Source organism: Cupressus sempervirens, chromosome 2, assembly GCF_028749045.1.
Source record: "Cupressus sempervirens isolate cs-2001-9-10 chromosome 2, ASM2874904v1, whole genome shotgun sequence".
Taxonomy (NCBI): domain Eukaryota; kingdom Viridiplantae; phylum Streptophyta; class Pinopsida; order Cupressales; family Cupressaceae; genus Cupressus; species Cupressus sempervirens.
In genome coordinates, this window is record NC_143119.1 from 169,774,470 (window position 1) to 169,792,037 (window position 17,568).

The 17,568-nt window shown below is 32.3% G+C and overlaps 1 protein-coding gene and 1 pseudogene across 3 annotated transcripts; both read right to left on the reverse strand.

The window, feature by feature from the left end:
- Nucleotides 1-818: 818 nt before the first annotated feature.
- Nucleotides 819-10,235, reverse strand: LOC149571599 (uncharacterized). 3 transcript variants are annotated; one of them, XM_089813085.1, is made up of 3 exons: nt 9,491-10,235; nt 9,275-9,361; nt 819-1,117 (listed from the first exon to the last, which is right to left on the reverse strand). In XM_089813085.1, the coding sequence occupies exons 1-3, from the start codon at nt 9,699-9,701 to the stop codon at nt 1,074-1,076; spliced, it is 342 nt and encodes a 113-aa protein (XP_089669211.1). In that variant the 5' UTR covers nt 9,702-10,235; the 3' UTR covers nt 819-1,073. The 3 variants fall into 3 exon arrangements, with proteins under 3 accessions (XP_089669211.1, XP_089669210.1, XP_089669209.1); XM_089813084.1 differs by lacking the exon at nt 819-1,117 and adding an exon at nt 3,364-5,921 and having other exon boundaries at nt 9,275-9,313; XM_089813083.1 differs by lacking the exon at nt 819-1,117 and adding an exon at nt 3,364-5,921.
- On the reverse strand, nt 3,306-4,521 carry LOC149571600 (rust resistance kinase Lr10 pseudogene; annotated as a pseudogene).
- Nucleotides 10,236-17,568: the final 7,333 nt, after the last annotated feature.

Consider the following 17,568-nt stretch of genomic DNA (forward strand, 5'->3'; position numbering starts at 1 on the left):
AATGAATTGGTCCATCTTTTAAATGAATAGTTAGGGCTTATTGGGATTGTGTAACCAGTGAAAGGAAAAAATATAGTGCTATATTGTCGGATGCGAAGAAGAGGGAGGATGTATTTATAATTTAGTTAATTAAACGAATGATATGAAATGCAAATATGATAATGTAGTTAGTAAAATAATGATATGAATGTAAATATGGTTTGCATTTATTTGTATATTTTATTTTATATATATTATTTATCTAAATTATATACATTGTGAGGAATAAATGTTTAGTTTTAATATGAATAGTTATTAGTAAGAATTGGAAATTCAAGAATTTTTTAATCTAAATTGAATAGTTATTATCTAATTTCAATAGAAAATTATTGCTAACATTTAAAAATCATATTAAAATATTTAATATTTTTCAAGGAAAGTTTACCATTTAACTAATACATCTCAAATGTCAAAATGAGAAAGAAGAAGACATTTTTTTTAATGGATTAAAATGAAATTTCTCATAAAATCAAATATGAATAATAAATATTGCTAATATTATATGAACAATAAATAATACTAATATTATTAATAGAAAAGATAATAATTTTTTTAGAAATTTTAGTGTTGAAAAATAAACAATTGACTAGAAATATGCTCTCATTTATATAAGTTTTTTAGACGCGAAATTTTTAAAATAAATAAATAATGGTACAAATAAAATATTTTTGGTATTGATGAAATGCTAACAAGATTGCAATTTTGCCCATAATATTATAAAGATCATAAAAAGGAATATTAATACAAGCCACACATTACATTGCTAAAATAGGGAGCATAAATAATTAAATACAAGAAAGTGGAAAATGTGAATATTTTTAAATTAGGTCCGAAATAAAACTAATTGAGAAGATTTAACATTTGAAGGAAGGATGAACATACATACGGCAGTGATGAATACATTAATACTACTAACCAGAATATGAAGTGGTGAAAATTTAACAAAAGAAAGCTAGGTGCACCTTCATGTGCCTCTATGTGAGGAGAGTTTTTTCTTCTTCACCATTCATTCATTCAAAACACAAGGGTATATACTAATATAGGTCTCCTACATGTTGAGGCAAACTCCGCCTCCCACCTGCACATTATGCATACTCATTACTTGCACATTATACACTCTCAACACTAAGTATAACCAAAATATTTAATAAAGGAAAGTCAATAAATTTAACATTGAACAACTAAGGCTTAAAAATTTATGACATGCACTTGGTAGATTTTTTGTTCAACAACTAACTACGCAGGACAAATGTTGACATTTATATTTATGAGTTCGACCAAAAGCCAATTGACTTGTACAAATAGTAATGGTTTAACATGTGTTACTCACAATTTCCCTATTGACCCTAGGCTTGATTTGGTATAGATATCTAGTAGAAAAAAGAAGGCTATTGGATATTTTAAATTTCTAGTGCCTAATAATTCCTCCAATAGCTGTATAATCTTTTCCACCAAGATTTCTATCACATTGGCATACAAGATTTAGAATTTCTCCACAACTAATATTTCATGTGAAACGTTGTAATGCTTTTAGACATGTATCAGAAAATAAGCTCAAAGCCAAAATAACATAGACATTACAGATTGGTGACATAAATGTGCAGATGGATTAAAAATGTTCTACTAAAAAGAGTTGTTTAGAGTTTGTCTCAACAAACATCATGAACAAGCTAATCTAGAATAGAAATAAGAATGAACAAGAATGAAAATAATACATAAGTTAGACAATGATCCTAGTATAAATTAGGTTTATTTATAAAATTGTGGCATAAGAAGTAGAATACCCATCAAATCAATCAAACAAACACAAATTGCTATAAACTACCATGAAAAAATTGACAAAACAATTTGGGTTTCATCACCTTAGAAGGAAGAGAGAGATTAGTTTTTCTTTGAGTGACAAAAATGTACCAAAACTATCCAATACCTTAAGAGGTGCAAGTCTAATGTCCTCAATTGCATATGCCTTATCATCCTACATTTCATAGGATTTGAAACAAAATTGTGAAGCTTTTACTCATTAATTTGTATTCCAGTAATTAAACAAAAGACCAGTGACAAATTTTTTTTTGCATGACTGGTGTTAAACCTTTTATGTAGAGAAGAGAACATGGCAAGAATATACAATGTGCCATTATCTTGTGTATTTCTTTCATGATTTTGAATTTTTGCATTGTTTTCCTTTACTACTCAATGAACTTATAGTGTATTTATCTACATCTTTGGGGAATGATCACCAAGAGGGAGTTTGTGAGTGATGTGGAATGAATCAACATGAGAAGGAAGAGAAGGTGGCTTCTTGGATGGTCTCACAAGGCAACAAAGATGGGGTTAAATATTCTATGGTGGTAGGGATGAATAATTCACCTCATCTTCTTCAAAGCTCTGTGTATTCACAAGATTTAGGTTTTTCAAATGCTAGAAATTATAACAGGAGATGTAATCTATAGTTTCTTTGAGAAAGATAGAGGCCACCATGGATTTCACACCTAGAACAACCATTTGCACCTTCCTTCCATGCTTGTTAAAGAAGCAAGGATTTGGTAAGAAAGAAGGTCTCATTCTTTCAGAAAAAGAAAAAAAAAAAAAGAAGTCTATTTTTAGTTTTGATCCTCTCAGGCCATGAGAATACATTAGTCCATTTCTCTTAGTAGTGTCCACATCTCAACTAGCATGCAAAATGTCAAAGAACAACCAAGGAATGTGGACTATTGAAATGTTTCTATCTTGAGTTGGGAAATATTATTTATGTAATTGTTGTGATCCGCGATATATGTTAGAGCTCATTAACAAAGACTTGAGGATTTTTCTTGCCTACAAATTTTGATCAATGTGTTTTAATCATTTCCTTGTACCAAGCACTATTAGAGATCTCACATTAAGTTCCTTCTCTAGCTTAAATTTGTGTATTTTGTTCGATAATCTTTGTTCACTATTTCTTGCCCAATCAAACAATACATAAATACTTTTAATATATGTTATACTTAAAAAACTTGAACTTTTTTTCACCAAAACATAGCATTAAATAGAAAATTTAAAAAATATGAACTATGATTGGTTGGTGCCATTAATGTTTAATCACTAGTTATTACATAGCCTACGTAATAGTTATTGCCATATGCATGGAAGGAACTAATAATAAAAGATGATAAAAGGAAACTTGTGAAAACACATATATCTACACAACATAAAAAAATGGATCAATAGAGTAGGTACAATAAAATGGAAATTGTCTCAATATCAAGAAAAATTGTGGAAGCCACATAGTTAAAAAGTGGTCCTTGCTATAAGAAAATGTTGAAGCCCACATATGTGATTACAAAGTTTCTTAAATTTTTTCTTCTAAAATATTCAAACAATGAAATTGGAGGAAATCCCCATACACGTTGATTTTCCTGCAGAGCAATATCTCTCTTAGTTCCCAATTCCTACTAGAAACAATGTTGAGAACAAGAATTATGGGTTTGAATGAGATTCCCTTTCATTTCTTACAAAAGACTCCTCGCTTGAAGGTGTAGTTGTAACTGATGAATTGAAAGGCAAGGGAGGATTGCTGACATCATCACAATTTCCTTCTAGCATTTGAACCACTTTGCTCATACTCAGTCTATCTTGTGAGTTGTATTGAATACACCACAATCCCACTTTGGTCAATCTTACAATTTTCTCCTTCACTTAATCACATTCTATTTCTCCTATACCGATTATGCTTAACCCCCTCTCTAACTCCCCCTTCTCCATCAACTTGAATGCCCATTCTGGAAAATATGATTGACTGAACTAGCTCACCTGCATATCAAAATTCTTCCTTCCTCTAACGAGCTCCAATAATACCATTCCAAAACTATAAACATCTGATTTGTCTGTCACAGGTCCCAAATTTCTATTCCACGCCTCTAGAGCAATATATCTTGGTGTTCCTCTTGTAGTTGTCATTGATATGTGATCATCTCCATTGCCACACAATTTAGCCAAACCAAAATCAGGTACCTTTGGTGTGAAGTCTTTGTCTAGTAGTATGTTGTGGGGTTTAATGTCAAAATGAATGATACGGTTGTCACAATCTTGGTGTAAATAGGCCATGCCTTGAGCTACACCCAACACAATCGAATACACCTGTGCCCAATTTAGGATTTGTTCCTTGTATTTTCTTGCAAATATAAACTTGTCTAAAGATCCATTAGGCATCTACTCATATACCAATGCATTTCTATTTTCTTTGAAGCAATATCCCATCAGGCAAACCAAATGAACATGATGGATCCTACCAATGGTCCCTACTTCATTCATGAATTGATCCTCACTATGTCTTGATTGATCAAGCATTTTGATCACCACTAGATAGCCACTTGGTAGATTTCTTTTGTAGACCATGCTGAAACCCCCTTCTCCCACTTTTTCTATAAAGTTATTGGTGATCTTCATGAGCTGAGAGTATGAATATCTAGATGCGATTTGATGAACATAATCTTGAAAGAACATCTCTATGCTGGAAAGGTTAGGGTTCAGCCTCCTCCTTTGATTAACGAATAGAAGGAATAATCCCGTTAGTAACAATGTACTGGTTCCAATGGCAGCACTTGATTAAAAAGCATACATTGATGAAATATAAATATTCAACAAAATAGATACATAGACGAGTAAATACAAAGAAAGAAGTGATATTCATTTGCGATGATAGAAATTTCAGTCCTTGAGTTCAAGAATGCCTCAATCAAAAAGAATTTAAATGATATAAAGTGCACGACAATGCAAGACATAAATTGATAGTGATGAAAGCTATATTAATATAACAAATTTCAATACCACTATTGTGATTGCTATTATTTTTTATCATCATATTAGACCTTTTTTTTTTTTTTGAAAAACCTTACAATGTCAATTTATTGATATATTTTCTTCTCAACAATTAAAATAATGAACAATTCATGAGATGTCTACTTTTAAACGATAGATTGATATAATGTAATAGATGATTTTTTTCTTGAACTTGGGGAAAAGAAATACTTGCGGTGTCTATTCCATATCATATTTGTCCTTGATGTATAAATTATGGAGATTAACGAGAAAGGGATACTTTCCTAGACCGATGGCATTCTTGTAGTGTTAAACAAACCAGCATGGTCAGAATTACCTACGATGGCAGAGACTATTTTTGTATTATGCTTAGGAAATATAGAAAAAAAATTAAAAAACAAAATCGTTCTCTGGAAACAAAAATGTCGACGCTTTTGCTCCATCAGCCGATTAAATAGACAAGGGAGTTACAACTCTTACCAGGCCGGCTCCATGATTTCCATCTCAATTGAGTCGAAAATGCAAAGCTCTTTCTTTGACTCGCATTACTCACAACCCGCGCTCAGACTCCATTTTATTTTGAATCCATCATATATACTTGCAAATATCGGTCGACTACTTGTGTCGAATTTTTGAACAGGTAGCTGCACTGATGATTTACAATACGTGTCCAAAGTAGAGGTTGAATAGTACCAACCACTTTTGCATTCTAAAGCATACACTTGATCAGTGGCACTGGCCGAGAATTAGTCTCTGATATCTTCTTTGCACTGTCCCCATAGAGTTACATTCATATATTCATCAGAAATGCGAAACTGAGGGCTAGACCACAATTCCATTGCGTGGTTACTGTCGACGGGTTGCAAGCATCTCCCCAGATTTTCCTATCAACTATTCTAATGGGAAATGCAGGCTGCTGTTTTCGGTGGCCAAAAAAATGATTCACTATATAGTACTGGTAGCCACTGATGTTAATTAGAGGCATATTCACTATAGGATCGCACTCCAGCTGAAGAGCAGGGTCACCGCAGCCGCTCTTCTTTTCTCTTTGCTCTTTATTTTGCACTTTTGTTTCAACTTCTCATCTGTTTGCTTGCATCACACGTGAAATGCATATTAAACATTATGAAATATCATTTGGTTTTGAAAGACAGACCCTATCATTTGGTTTTAAAAATAAACTCTTTCATATTATTAAATATTATTTTAAAATGAAGAATACTTTGTGGTCTTTTTAATTCTTTTATATAAAACATTTATTAGCTATTTAATTTATTAAATGCCTTTTATGATTATATTATTATTAAATATCTTTTCAAATTATTATTATTTTATATTATTTGAATTTTATTAAAATAAAAAGAATTTCTAAATCTAGAAATTTTAAAATATAACAAGCTTAGATATGTTTTAGAGCACTAATATTATTTTAAAAAATTAGTTTAAATTTTTTTCTTGATTATAAGTTAAGTTAATTATGTGTAATAAATCAAATATAATTCTTTTACGATTTTATACAATATAATTTATTTATATTTGATTGGTAATGGATCAAAGTCTAGGTTAATTGTTATTATGATTTGTTGTAATTAATTACTATTATATATTAAGTTTGAGTATATTTGAACCCAAGACTTTCTAGATGAGAGACTCACAAATTACAAATTATAGTTGTATTGTAGGTTCTTGCCTATACAATATTATTTTTATATTATTTCTTATTTTATATTATATATTATAGTAGAGCTTATTATTTATAAATATAATATTTACTATTCTATCTTTATTTCTCTCTCTTCTTTTTTCTTTCCTTATCCATAATTTTCTCTTAATATAATTTTGTCTCACCTCAAACTATCTTTGCTATGCTCTGTTTATCCCTCTACCCCCCATGGTATCCCTATATTATATCTATTTATTTTCCCTCATTGCCTCTCTTTATAAACTACTTTGTAGATTAGTTGTCATTTTGGCCTTCTTTATCATTCTTGCTAAGACCCTATCTCTATCCCCCCTCCCCCCTTTTGTATAAGTAGAAAGTTGTTATTATTATTATTATAAAAAATAGTATGTAAAAAATTATTGTCATTAGTGAAAAAAAATGGTCCATTCTTAAGGCTATGTGATTAGAAGGTTTATGGCTTAATATTTAGCTTAGGGTCAGGGTTAAGGTTAGACTAAGAGTTGTGAATAGGATTTAGTGTTAAAAATTTTGTTAGGGTAAAGGGATACATCATGGTTAGTATTATGGTTAGAGTTAGAATTTAAATTAAGGTTAGGATTAAGATCAGATGAAGGAATATGGTTAGTTTTATGGATAAATATAGGGATTTTATTGGGGTTACAGTTAGGACAATGGTTAAGGTTTACGTCATGATAAGGGTCCTACAATTGTATTTATAGCTTGATCTTGTTTATGGTTAGGATTCTAGTTAGGATTCCACTTTAATGTTTCTGATAATATTTATGGTAATGAAATGTGAATTTTTCTTCTTAATTGATAGGTTTTCTAAATTTATGTATGTTATAGGGAGAAAAATGTGAATCAAGGATATAAAACCTTAAGTTCATTACAAATCTTTCTTACAAAACTCAAAGACAGAGTCAAGCAAATTGATCCATTCAATTCAACTCTTGGGTAACTAGATCTAGGAAGATTAATGTCAACTGAGTAATAGAGGAGCACTAATGTAAACAAAGATCTAATAGCTATAGGGTTGGAGGATAATCTATTGATAATCTACTTAAGGTTGCAAATGATGGTTACACTAATTAAGTTCAGAAGAACAAAACTAAATGAAGTATGTATGCCAAGCTTAAGATTTTGCATAGTAGGTGCCGAGCAAAAAATTAGTTGGAGCTAAGAAAAGTCTAATTTAGTGTAAGTCAAGTGATACAATGTAAGCTGAGTAAAGTTTAGTTGATGCTGAGTGTTTTGATAGTGGATGTTGAGTAACACAATATGTACCAAGCATATGAAATAGGTTAATGTCAAGTGTCTGCATTATGAGAAAGATCAAGAATTTGATGAATCTGAGCTGACAAGTTTGATTTCTTTAATTGTGTGAACTATTTAAAAAAGGATTAAAGGAAAAGTTTCTACCAGGGAATGAAATAAAATGATGGGTAGATTCATTGAATCCTACCTAATCCAACCTAACTGTAAAATGGATGATAAAGAATGAATGATAAAGGATCTTAATTGTCTATTTATAGAGATGGTTGGTCAAGAGAAAAGATTGTCGTATGTGCGAGAACCTAAGGAAGAAAAGGAGTCTAGGGTATTGCTTCATTTAGCAGCCTAAGAGAAGAGACTACATTAGCAAGAAAAGAAGGAAGGCTTAAGGGTATGGATGCTTGAAGGGTGTACAAGATATTAGAGCTGAAGTGTGTGAAAGCCAAGAAAAATGGTGGGCTGAAAAAAAAGATCTGTAATCTACAAGTATGTTGTAAGTTGTTATTAGATCAAGTTTTATTGTTACTTTCTAATCATTATACTAGTCTAGGATAAATCCTTTGGATTAAAGTTGACCTAATAGTCATTTGTAAATCTTTTAATGGGTTGAAATTCCAAGTGAATGATTTAAAGTCTTCTAATAAGGCTCACTCCTAATAGGGTGATTGAAATCCTCTAGCCAGGTCACATTTAAGAGTGTGCATTTTAACCTTTAACAGGGTTGGCCTTTCACAGGGCATCACTTCAGAAGATTGAGAATGAGTAGCATGTTACTTACTGGTAGTATTTCCCAAATGGGGTTTCCATGTTAAATCATTGTGTCAAATGTGTTATTGAGTCTGTTATGTTTCATGTTTACATTTGTGCAAAGTTGATTTGATAGTAACCTATAAGTTTAAGTGATTGTATGATCTAATGGATGCATGCATGATCAAAATATTTTATTGAATATGAGTTCACTAAGCTGTGAAAAGTTTTAATTGTACATCTGAACCTTGGATAACTAATTTACGCACCCCCAATTATTCTAAAGAATTCCAACTGTTATGACTAAAAGAGAGAGGATAAGAATTTTGAATGTCCATTACTGCTCCATCTCTACTAGGGGAAAAGATTTCTGAAATTTACTCCAATCCCGCCGGAATGAGGGCTTTTTCTTCTCTTGACATACGCAATATATATCACCGCTACCGCTATAACTAGTGCGACTGTAGCCATAGAGCTACCTCTATTAGAGCATTCTGATTAAATTTTACAGTTTTATTATAGTTACCTAATTAATAGTAAGTTAGACATTTTATCTGATCGAAAAATAATAATGTGTTTTTAATTATTCAGAATTTAATAATGACCCTTAATGCTTATAAATTAACAATAATCCTATAAAAAATGATTGAAATAATTGACAGATGAACAAAATTAAGGCGTTTCCAAGTCTAACACGTATTTAGCTTCGACTACTGAACAGAAAAGGACGCTTACCTAGAGCAATAGCAGTCTTATTAGTAGTGTTCGATCCGCCTGCATGGTTTAGAGCAATAGCAGTGTTATTAGCAGTGTTCGACCCGCCTGCATGGTTTAATATATAAATAAAGACAGGGTAATTGTTTGTAGCCTGCTTAGGAAATGTAGACGAATTTTTTTAAAACAATTTGATGCTTTTCACTCAACAAATAGAAAGAGAATTACAACTCTTACCGGGGTTCAACGATTCGCAACTGAATTGCATTAGATTGTGGGCGTCGGACATACAAATTGCTTTCCTCGACTCGCAATGCTCACAGGCTTCGCTGAAGTTCCATATTGCTGTGAATCCGTCATTTATCCTTTGAAACAACGGTGGATTATCTCTTTCGGACTTTTTGACAGGTAGCTGCACTAATGTCTTACAATATGTAGCCAAACTCATGTTTGAATAATATCAACTATTATTGCATTCTAAAGCATAATATGCTTCAGCACGCAAGCACTGTTACATATCTTCTCGGCACTCTCCACATAGACTTGCATTGATGTACTCGTCAGAAATGCGAAAGTGAGGCGTAGACCATAATTCCATTGTATGATTACTGGTCGATGGATCGCAAGCGCCTCCCCACATATTTCTATCAACTATTCTCATAGAGTTGATAGGGTCCTCGTTCCGTTGGCCAAACGGTTCGAGTAGATACTATTGGTAGCCGCTGAAATTGAGTAGAGGCATATTCACTTTACGATCACACTCTAGCTGAAGCGCATAAGGTTCACCGCAGCCGCTGTTCTTTGCATCCAAGGTTTGATCCCCACATTTAGAGAGTTCAGTACAAGCTTGAGATAAAGAAGTCAGGCATGGCCTGACTGTTGTGAAGACAATTAGAAAGAAGGAGAGCAGATTGAAATTCTGAGAATGGCATAGATGAAGAGAATGGCATAGAATGACAGTTTAATAGAGCAGAAAGAAGGCGAGAAAATGACGAGTTGTGTGAAAAGGCGTAACAAAAGATTTTGAAGTCAATACGTCAATACGTCCCAGACCGAAAGTAAAAGTCAGAGTCAATACTGCAGCTTGACCTACGAAGCAGTTGAATCTTGATAAATAGCAAATAGCAAGCTTCAACAATTGAATTGAGGTTTATTTTACGCGCTTTCTTTGCCGCATGAATTGGGATTCCACGAAAGTTACGTTTAGATTGACTTAGACTCGATGATGGCAGCCGGCAGGTCATTTTAAATTATTTTGGGATCTTTCTATGAAAATCATTCGATTAAAGGGCAAATGCATTGAAGGAACTGTGGGTACCAGGCAGGTCATTTTAAATTATGTTTGGGTAACCAGGATGAAATCAAGGTACAATATCGTGTATAAAAGGAAAACTTAATGATTTTTTTTCTTTTTTTAATAGTCTTTTACTTATTCAACTAATAAGAGTACGTGCAAACGATTAGTTGATAGGAGCAATTTGTCTTGTATTACAAAGGAAATTGATGAAAAAAATATTATATTATATTTTTCATTAGTAGTATAAAAGTTGAGCCCAATAACATGAAGGAAACAATGTAAGTGGTTTATTTTGATTTGGTTTGATTAAATGTGAATAACATTCTAAATAATAACAGTACTTCTTTTTAAAAAACTAAATAGATAAAGATTTATATTTAGAAATCTAATGATACATGCTAAAAGATTAAATAAACACATATATGGTATTGTAATTACTATCAACTCTCCTAAGCAAGGCCATATTTGGTCATATTTGTATTACTGTCATAATTTAAGTGGATTTCATCTCACTTATTTCAAAGCACAATAAAAACTAATTGATTGTAATGCCTACCCCTACTTGACTTTTCTAATTTGTTTTTATAGGATTCTTTAAGATCTATTCTATGATTATGTTTTATGATTAATGGTGATGGGTTACTGGAATTGATTTAATTATATTTCATATTCAATTAATATATGTGTTGAGTTACTTTAGTACTAAGTTATATCAATTATTTCATGATTGTTTCAATGATGATATATGTAGTTCAGTTAGTGATTTCAGTTATTGCATGATGGATTATTTATATGTGGTTTGTATGGATACTTACCCCATACTTGCATGTGTATGATGTGTCTGTTTGTTTTCTTTATGTTTGACATTTCTGATGCGGTTGAGGAAGGGAGTCATAGTCACTTGCTAGTCAGGATCTACACAATGCACCACTTTCCACCATTGCTTGTGTAATTTAGAATATATGTGTTTGTACATGCATGAATTTTATGCAAATTGAGCGTACCCTATTGTAGTATTTCAATGATATAAGTGGAGAGATAATTCTTGAGTCCGAACCCTAATCCCTAAGCTAGTTGTCCTAGAAAGTAGGACAAGTATTTGAGTTAGTTTACCCATATGAATTCGTCATGTGATGTAAATTCGTGATTTTGACCGTGGAATTTGATATTGTCCTTTATTTTCAATTGAGTTATCATTTTTAGTTTTGTGGGTCTGTTATGATTCTCTGTTATAATTAAATCAAATTAAAAGATAATTTAATAATTTAATTTAATAGAAATATTTTAAAGAAATTTGATATTTAATTATATTTAATTATTTGAGAAATTAATTAAATTTAAGAGATTTAATTAAAGTTATATTTTTGACATATTTATATTTATTTAATTTAATGATAATTATTTAGAAATTTTATTTTAATAATAAACTCTAAATAATGTTATTAATTAAGTTAATAGATATATTATTAAAAAATTATGAATTAATTAAATAAAAGAATGAAACTTAAAGATAAAGTTATAGTTCTAATTTAGGCGTAATTATATTTATTTAATTTAATAATTATTATTTAGGAGTTTTGTTCTAAATAATAAACTATAAATAATACTATTAGTTGAATTAATAAATATTATATAAAAAGTGTCTCGTGATTTAATAAGAGAGAGTAAGAAATTATCTTTCTCTAAACTGTTTTCACTTTTTGGTCAACAAAAGGAAAAACCAACATAAATTTTTATTATAATAAAACATGGAATTACAAGATAACTAAAAGAAGTGTTCGAGACTAAACCATGAAACCAAAAATTTGAACATGAGTCATCATATTATAAGCTAAATCTAATGCCCGAGACTAATAAATAAAATCTTATATGGATACCGCTACCAAACTCAAGAAACTATCCCATAGACTATTAGAACCATAGAGCTTAATAACCATCACAAAAAATTCATCTAACCAATATATGGGCATACCATATGAGTCAACAACTACCTACTAGTAAGATAACATAGGAAAATCCATACATGAAAAATAAATGAACCATCCAATGAAAAACAAATTGAATACAAATGACTAACTTGCATGCTTGCAGTAAAGTTGATAGAGGGCCAAAAATTCTTCTTCTATCTAACCCATATATAGGCATACCATATTAGTCAACAACTATCTACAAGTATGTTAACATGGATGAATCCATACATAAAAGATAAATTGAACTATCCAACAAAAATAAATTGAACACTAACTTGCATGCTTGCAACAAAGTTTATAGAGGGCCAAAAAGTATTCTTCCATCATACTCAAGTAGTCATCATCCTTGAAGTCCATAATTGGAAGATCTTGACCCAACATAGTTGGGTTGTCCTATCTAGTGACACATGGAATCACATTGGTAGAATGGGAGTCTGGAGCCACATCATCTACCAACTCACATTGCCAAAGAAGGTCATTGCGCAAATCCAACTCCAAATTGGATCTTGTAGGAGGAACAAGATGTTCATCCCAATGATTAAGAAAAATATGCTGAAAATAGAAGAAACCCTATCCTGAATTCAATTGATTAATGAAGGTTTCAAAACCCAACAATTCCTTTCCAAAAAACCATAGATATGCTCCAAATCCTAAGTATGAAAAGAAAGTTTAATATTATCAAAATATGATATGAACAATATTGTTTGAAGAAGAAAGTCCTTTTAAACGATATTGCCCATAACATCATCCTTCCAAAGGTTATCCTTCAAAAGCTTTGAACATAGCATATCATATGATACTATCCCTAGAAGAAAACATTTCAAAAAATCAGTATGAATCAACTATGAATTTTTTGTAAGCTCAAGAACATTCAAGAAAAAGATGGATAACATTTGCCAAGGAAATAGAGCCTTACATGAAATTGTAGAGAGAACCTCCTCATCGATGATGTTGCGAACAACTTTTTTGAAGAGTAAACAAGAAACACTAAAATGCTTGCCTAGTTCTTCATTTTTCACATTCTCAATGAATAACTCACACTCTTGTAAAATCAAGAAGGAGATTCACAAGTTGAAGGCAAAATCTTCCATTTGGTGAAAAATACATAAGTAAAAACTTTTAGAAACTTGGATGAGATCCCTACCAGTCAAATATCCAAAACTCATCAAAGTTTTTGGTGAATTCAATTTAAGATACCAATATATTCCAACTAACAAATGCAAAAGAAATAATTTCTCAAAATTTGTGGGAAGCCCAACTCCAAACATGTACAAATAAGGCATGAATTTGACTGTACCATCAAAGATGCCACATGGAAGTTTCTAAAAGAAAAGATCACCTTTCACATGAGATCAAACCTATGGCCTTGGGAAATAGAAAACCTCAAATTAGAGGAAAGAGATTTCAAAAATGATTTAGAAAATACAAGCAGATTGTCAAATCATCCAAAACTAGAGGATTTGTGATAGAATTTGCCAAATGTTTAATCAACCTATCCTGAGAAAATGGTTTAGCTTGATGCAAAGTAAGGATGGATCCTTTATGACCCTCAATGCATTAGCAATTGTAATAGGTTTCAAAATCTAGCACATTAGATTTTCTTTAATTGTATTGTTCCCCATCTTTTAGACCCTTAATTGAGTTCTTAGTTTTTCATTCTCCAAAGGCTAAGTGGAGAAATAAGGAGAAATAAATTAAATTAATGTCAAGAAATAAATAAATCTAAAGGTGACTTTATATTTGATTTAATTTTCTAGAAGCACAACTATTTATTGTATTGGAAAGGAGGGAGCTTCTAGAGAGTGCATTTTCTAGAAATACAACTAATTATTTTATTGGAAAAAGGGAAGCTTCTAGAGATTGAAATTAAATAATATTTTATTTCCTTCTAAAAGGATGAAGGAAAATAATAAATAGAGGTGAGAGCTTTATTGTTAAGTATCTGATTATTGTCAATTGTATTTGATATAAGCTTGGGAGAAGAAACTAAGGGTTTCTTATGTAGCTAGCCATTGGAGAGTGTCGATTCTTTAGTGTTGCAACCATTTGATTTGGTGAAATATCCACTGAATTTGGCATTTAGGAGAGCTTCATTCTAGAGTTCTATTAGTGCTTAAATTGGAGAATACATTTATTGTTGGCTACTATAGTATCATGAATAGTGACATGAACAATGGCATGAATAGTGTCATGAACATTGAGGTTTGAATTGACAAGGGATATAACCGTGGTATCAGAGCTTGCTTGTGGTTGATGAAATGTCAAACAACTAAATTTGAGAAGTATTTGGTGTTTCACAAAGTTATAACTGGTTTGGGTTATTACAGTAGTATCAGAGTGGTTTCATGCTATCCTATGGGGTAGGAAATTTATATTATTGTTAGATTTGCTATTGCATTTGGAGTGACTAGGACTCTAGCATTTTCTAGCCATGGACAAAGATATGAGGATTGACAATTCTAGAAGTTGGTGGAGTAATGAGAAAGTTAGCATGAAGATGATGCTGTGCAAGAGAGTATCAAGAAACTTAAGCTTCATCAACATAGATTGACAGAGAGCTTGTTAGATCTAGAGAAAATTGAATGGGAAACAATGTATATTGTTTCTACCTTTAGAAGTCCACTAATGAGGTTGCAAGGAAGCAAGCTTGAGTTTCCCCTGATAAGAATCCCTGATAAAAATGTACCTATATTTAGTATGGAACTTGCTACTCATATCTCTAGTGTTGATGATGGACTTAGCAGCACTAAGCTTTAGTAAGTTAAGGCTCCTAGAGCTATTGTTATAGTTAGCGTAGAGACATTTGATTCGATTTTTACCACTGATACTTTCAGCTCTCTCAAGGATAGGATTATTATTGGAGATTTGTATGGTGTTACTATAGTCCAGGAGGCAGTTGCTTCCTCGGGTGGGACAAAGGCACATATAGAGTCACTCGGCCATGATGTTGGTGATTTGGGTATTATTATGGAGTTAGTATATGGTGGTTCATCCTCTAGCATTTTTGATGTATAGCTTGACATTGAGTCATGTGTATAGAGTTAGGAGTTAGCAGTTGAGGCTTTATTGGAAGATGTGGATGCAGATAGTATGGACACATCTAATGATACATTTGATGATGCTATGAATTACATGAGGTATGATATCCCTTGCCAAGTGTCATTTGATGTCTCTGAGGAGGTTTTGGATGGGTCCCAGGATCAATGTTTATAGGATGTATATATTGAGGTGCAAGTTGAGACATGTGCAAGGAGATTGATACAACAAGGGCTTCCATTTTTTCAGATGATGAGTTGGTTGATGTACATAGTAGTTGTATGTTAGATGAAAAATTATGCGAGGAAGATAGCACATGTATGAGAAATCTTGTGGTGGAGAGCTCTGATTTAGTTTCCTATCACAATGTCATTAGTGAGACATAGAGCTTGCATAGGAGTCAAGGGTTATAAAGGTATCATGTGACTTATCAGCTAAAGGTGCGTGATAGTGATATTTCTTCATCTCTTGATCATTATGATGCTATTCGTCATATGCTAGCTACATCTAGTTGGGGTGCTCCTATGTTTGATGAGCATGGTGATAGTACTCTTTCCATTATAGAGGTTCATGTACTTTGAGAAGCTATTAGTATCTTGAAGCATAGTTAATCTCAGTTAGTTGCTAACAAGGAATACCATCTAGAGTGGGATAAAACCTACTATGAGATGTGGTTAGGGAAAGATGAGGAGGTGGATGAGCTCACCTGGGAGCTTGAGGTGACTATGGACTCTCTTCAGTATACTTAATTGGCTCTTCAAGAGTCACAATTATAGTTGGATGAGGTTACTGTGGAGTTAGAATGGGTACAATTGACACCAACCCTAGTCCCTATTCAGTTACATATTATGGTTGATTGTGAGTTTGCTTCTATGGGTGAGGATGAGGGATGTGATAATTTAGCAAACACATTCATTCTAGATATTAGTGTAATATGTATAGAGGTGAGAGCATCAGTGGAGATGGGCTCTCATGGTGATTTTATTTCCTTCTACTAGAAGTGAATCTATTTCTTCTTTTCATATGGTTGGTGGCATCTGATAGTTGGTATTTCCACATTTTTAGAGAGATCAATTGTGGATTACGGGGGAGCAGATTGATGCTTCTGCATATAATTTATGCTATACTAAGTCATTCATGGAGTATTTTCTTAAGAGCTTGGATTTTCAAGAGGTTTCATATAGTATATCTGGGGCTACTCTCATTCAAGGCTCTCGTACTACATGAAAATTGGTGAGATCTTGGCTACAATGCTTCCCAATAAGGATTTTGAGGTTGGGTTTGTTGAGAGGGTTGCCCAGGATCCCACCCAACCAATAGTTCAGAGTTAGATATTAGAGCCATCTTCTGGTTCCCAATTTGATGATGATGAGCCATTAATAGAGATTTAGACCTTTTATCGACATTACACTGTAAGGAGTGCTCATCACTTTTCTTTTGACCCATAGCTAGAGTACTAGGTTTTTAGCATTATGGATGGTAACATAAGGTTTTGTATTCATTATACCTGTAGAGGGCATTCTTCTCTACCAAGGGTTGAAGATTTTGATACATGGGGTATTGTGAAACAATTGGATGTGCCATTGAATGAGATGAATCAAAATCACAAATAGATGACCCAACTAATTTTGAATCCGAGATTTGAGCAAAGCATGATATCACTTTTTCAAAGAGTGAAATGTGGTGACACAGTTGTGGCTTCACATTTGTGGGACATTTCTTATGAGATATTGCATGAGTTGGGAACAATTGAAGTGGAAGGTGATGAGAATTCATGTTTGGTTAAGTCAGGTGATGCATTTATTGGCATGAGTTCCCTAGATCATGTATTTTATGGTGATGCAACAATAGTGGGAGTAGGAGCATGGGAGGACATTCTCATATCAACAACCACTTCTATGTCAGTTAAACTATCCAACGAGGATTTTAGTAGTATGCATGCAGTTGTTGATGTGTGATCTGATGATGGTGCACATGTTGATGCTTATGATTTTTCATCAACTATAGATTCA

What these genes read in the sequence shown, in the direction of transcription:
- LOC149571599 (XM_089813083.1), bottom strand. Translation starts at nt 9,701, where the DNA reads ATGAGTTTGGCTACATATTGTAAGACATTAGTGCAGCTACCTGTCAAA. An exon ending in TTGCGAATCGTTGAACCCCG is followed by an intron (nt 9,362 to 9,490) that starts GTAAGAGTTGTA and finishes TAAACCATGCAG; the next exon opens with GCGGGTCGAACACTGCTAAT. An exon ending in TAAGACTGCTATTGCTCTAG is followed by an intron (nt 5,922 to 9,274) that starts GTAAGCGTCCTT and finishes GCAAGCAAACAG; the next exon opens with ATGAGAAGTTGAAACAAAAG.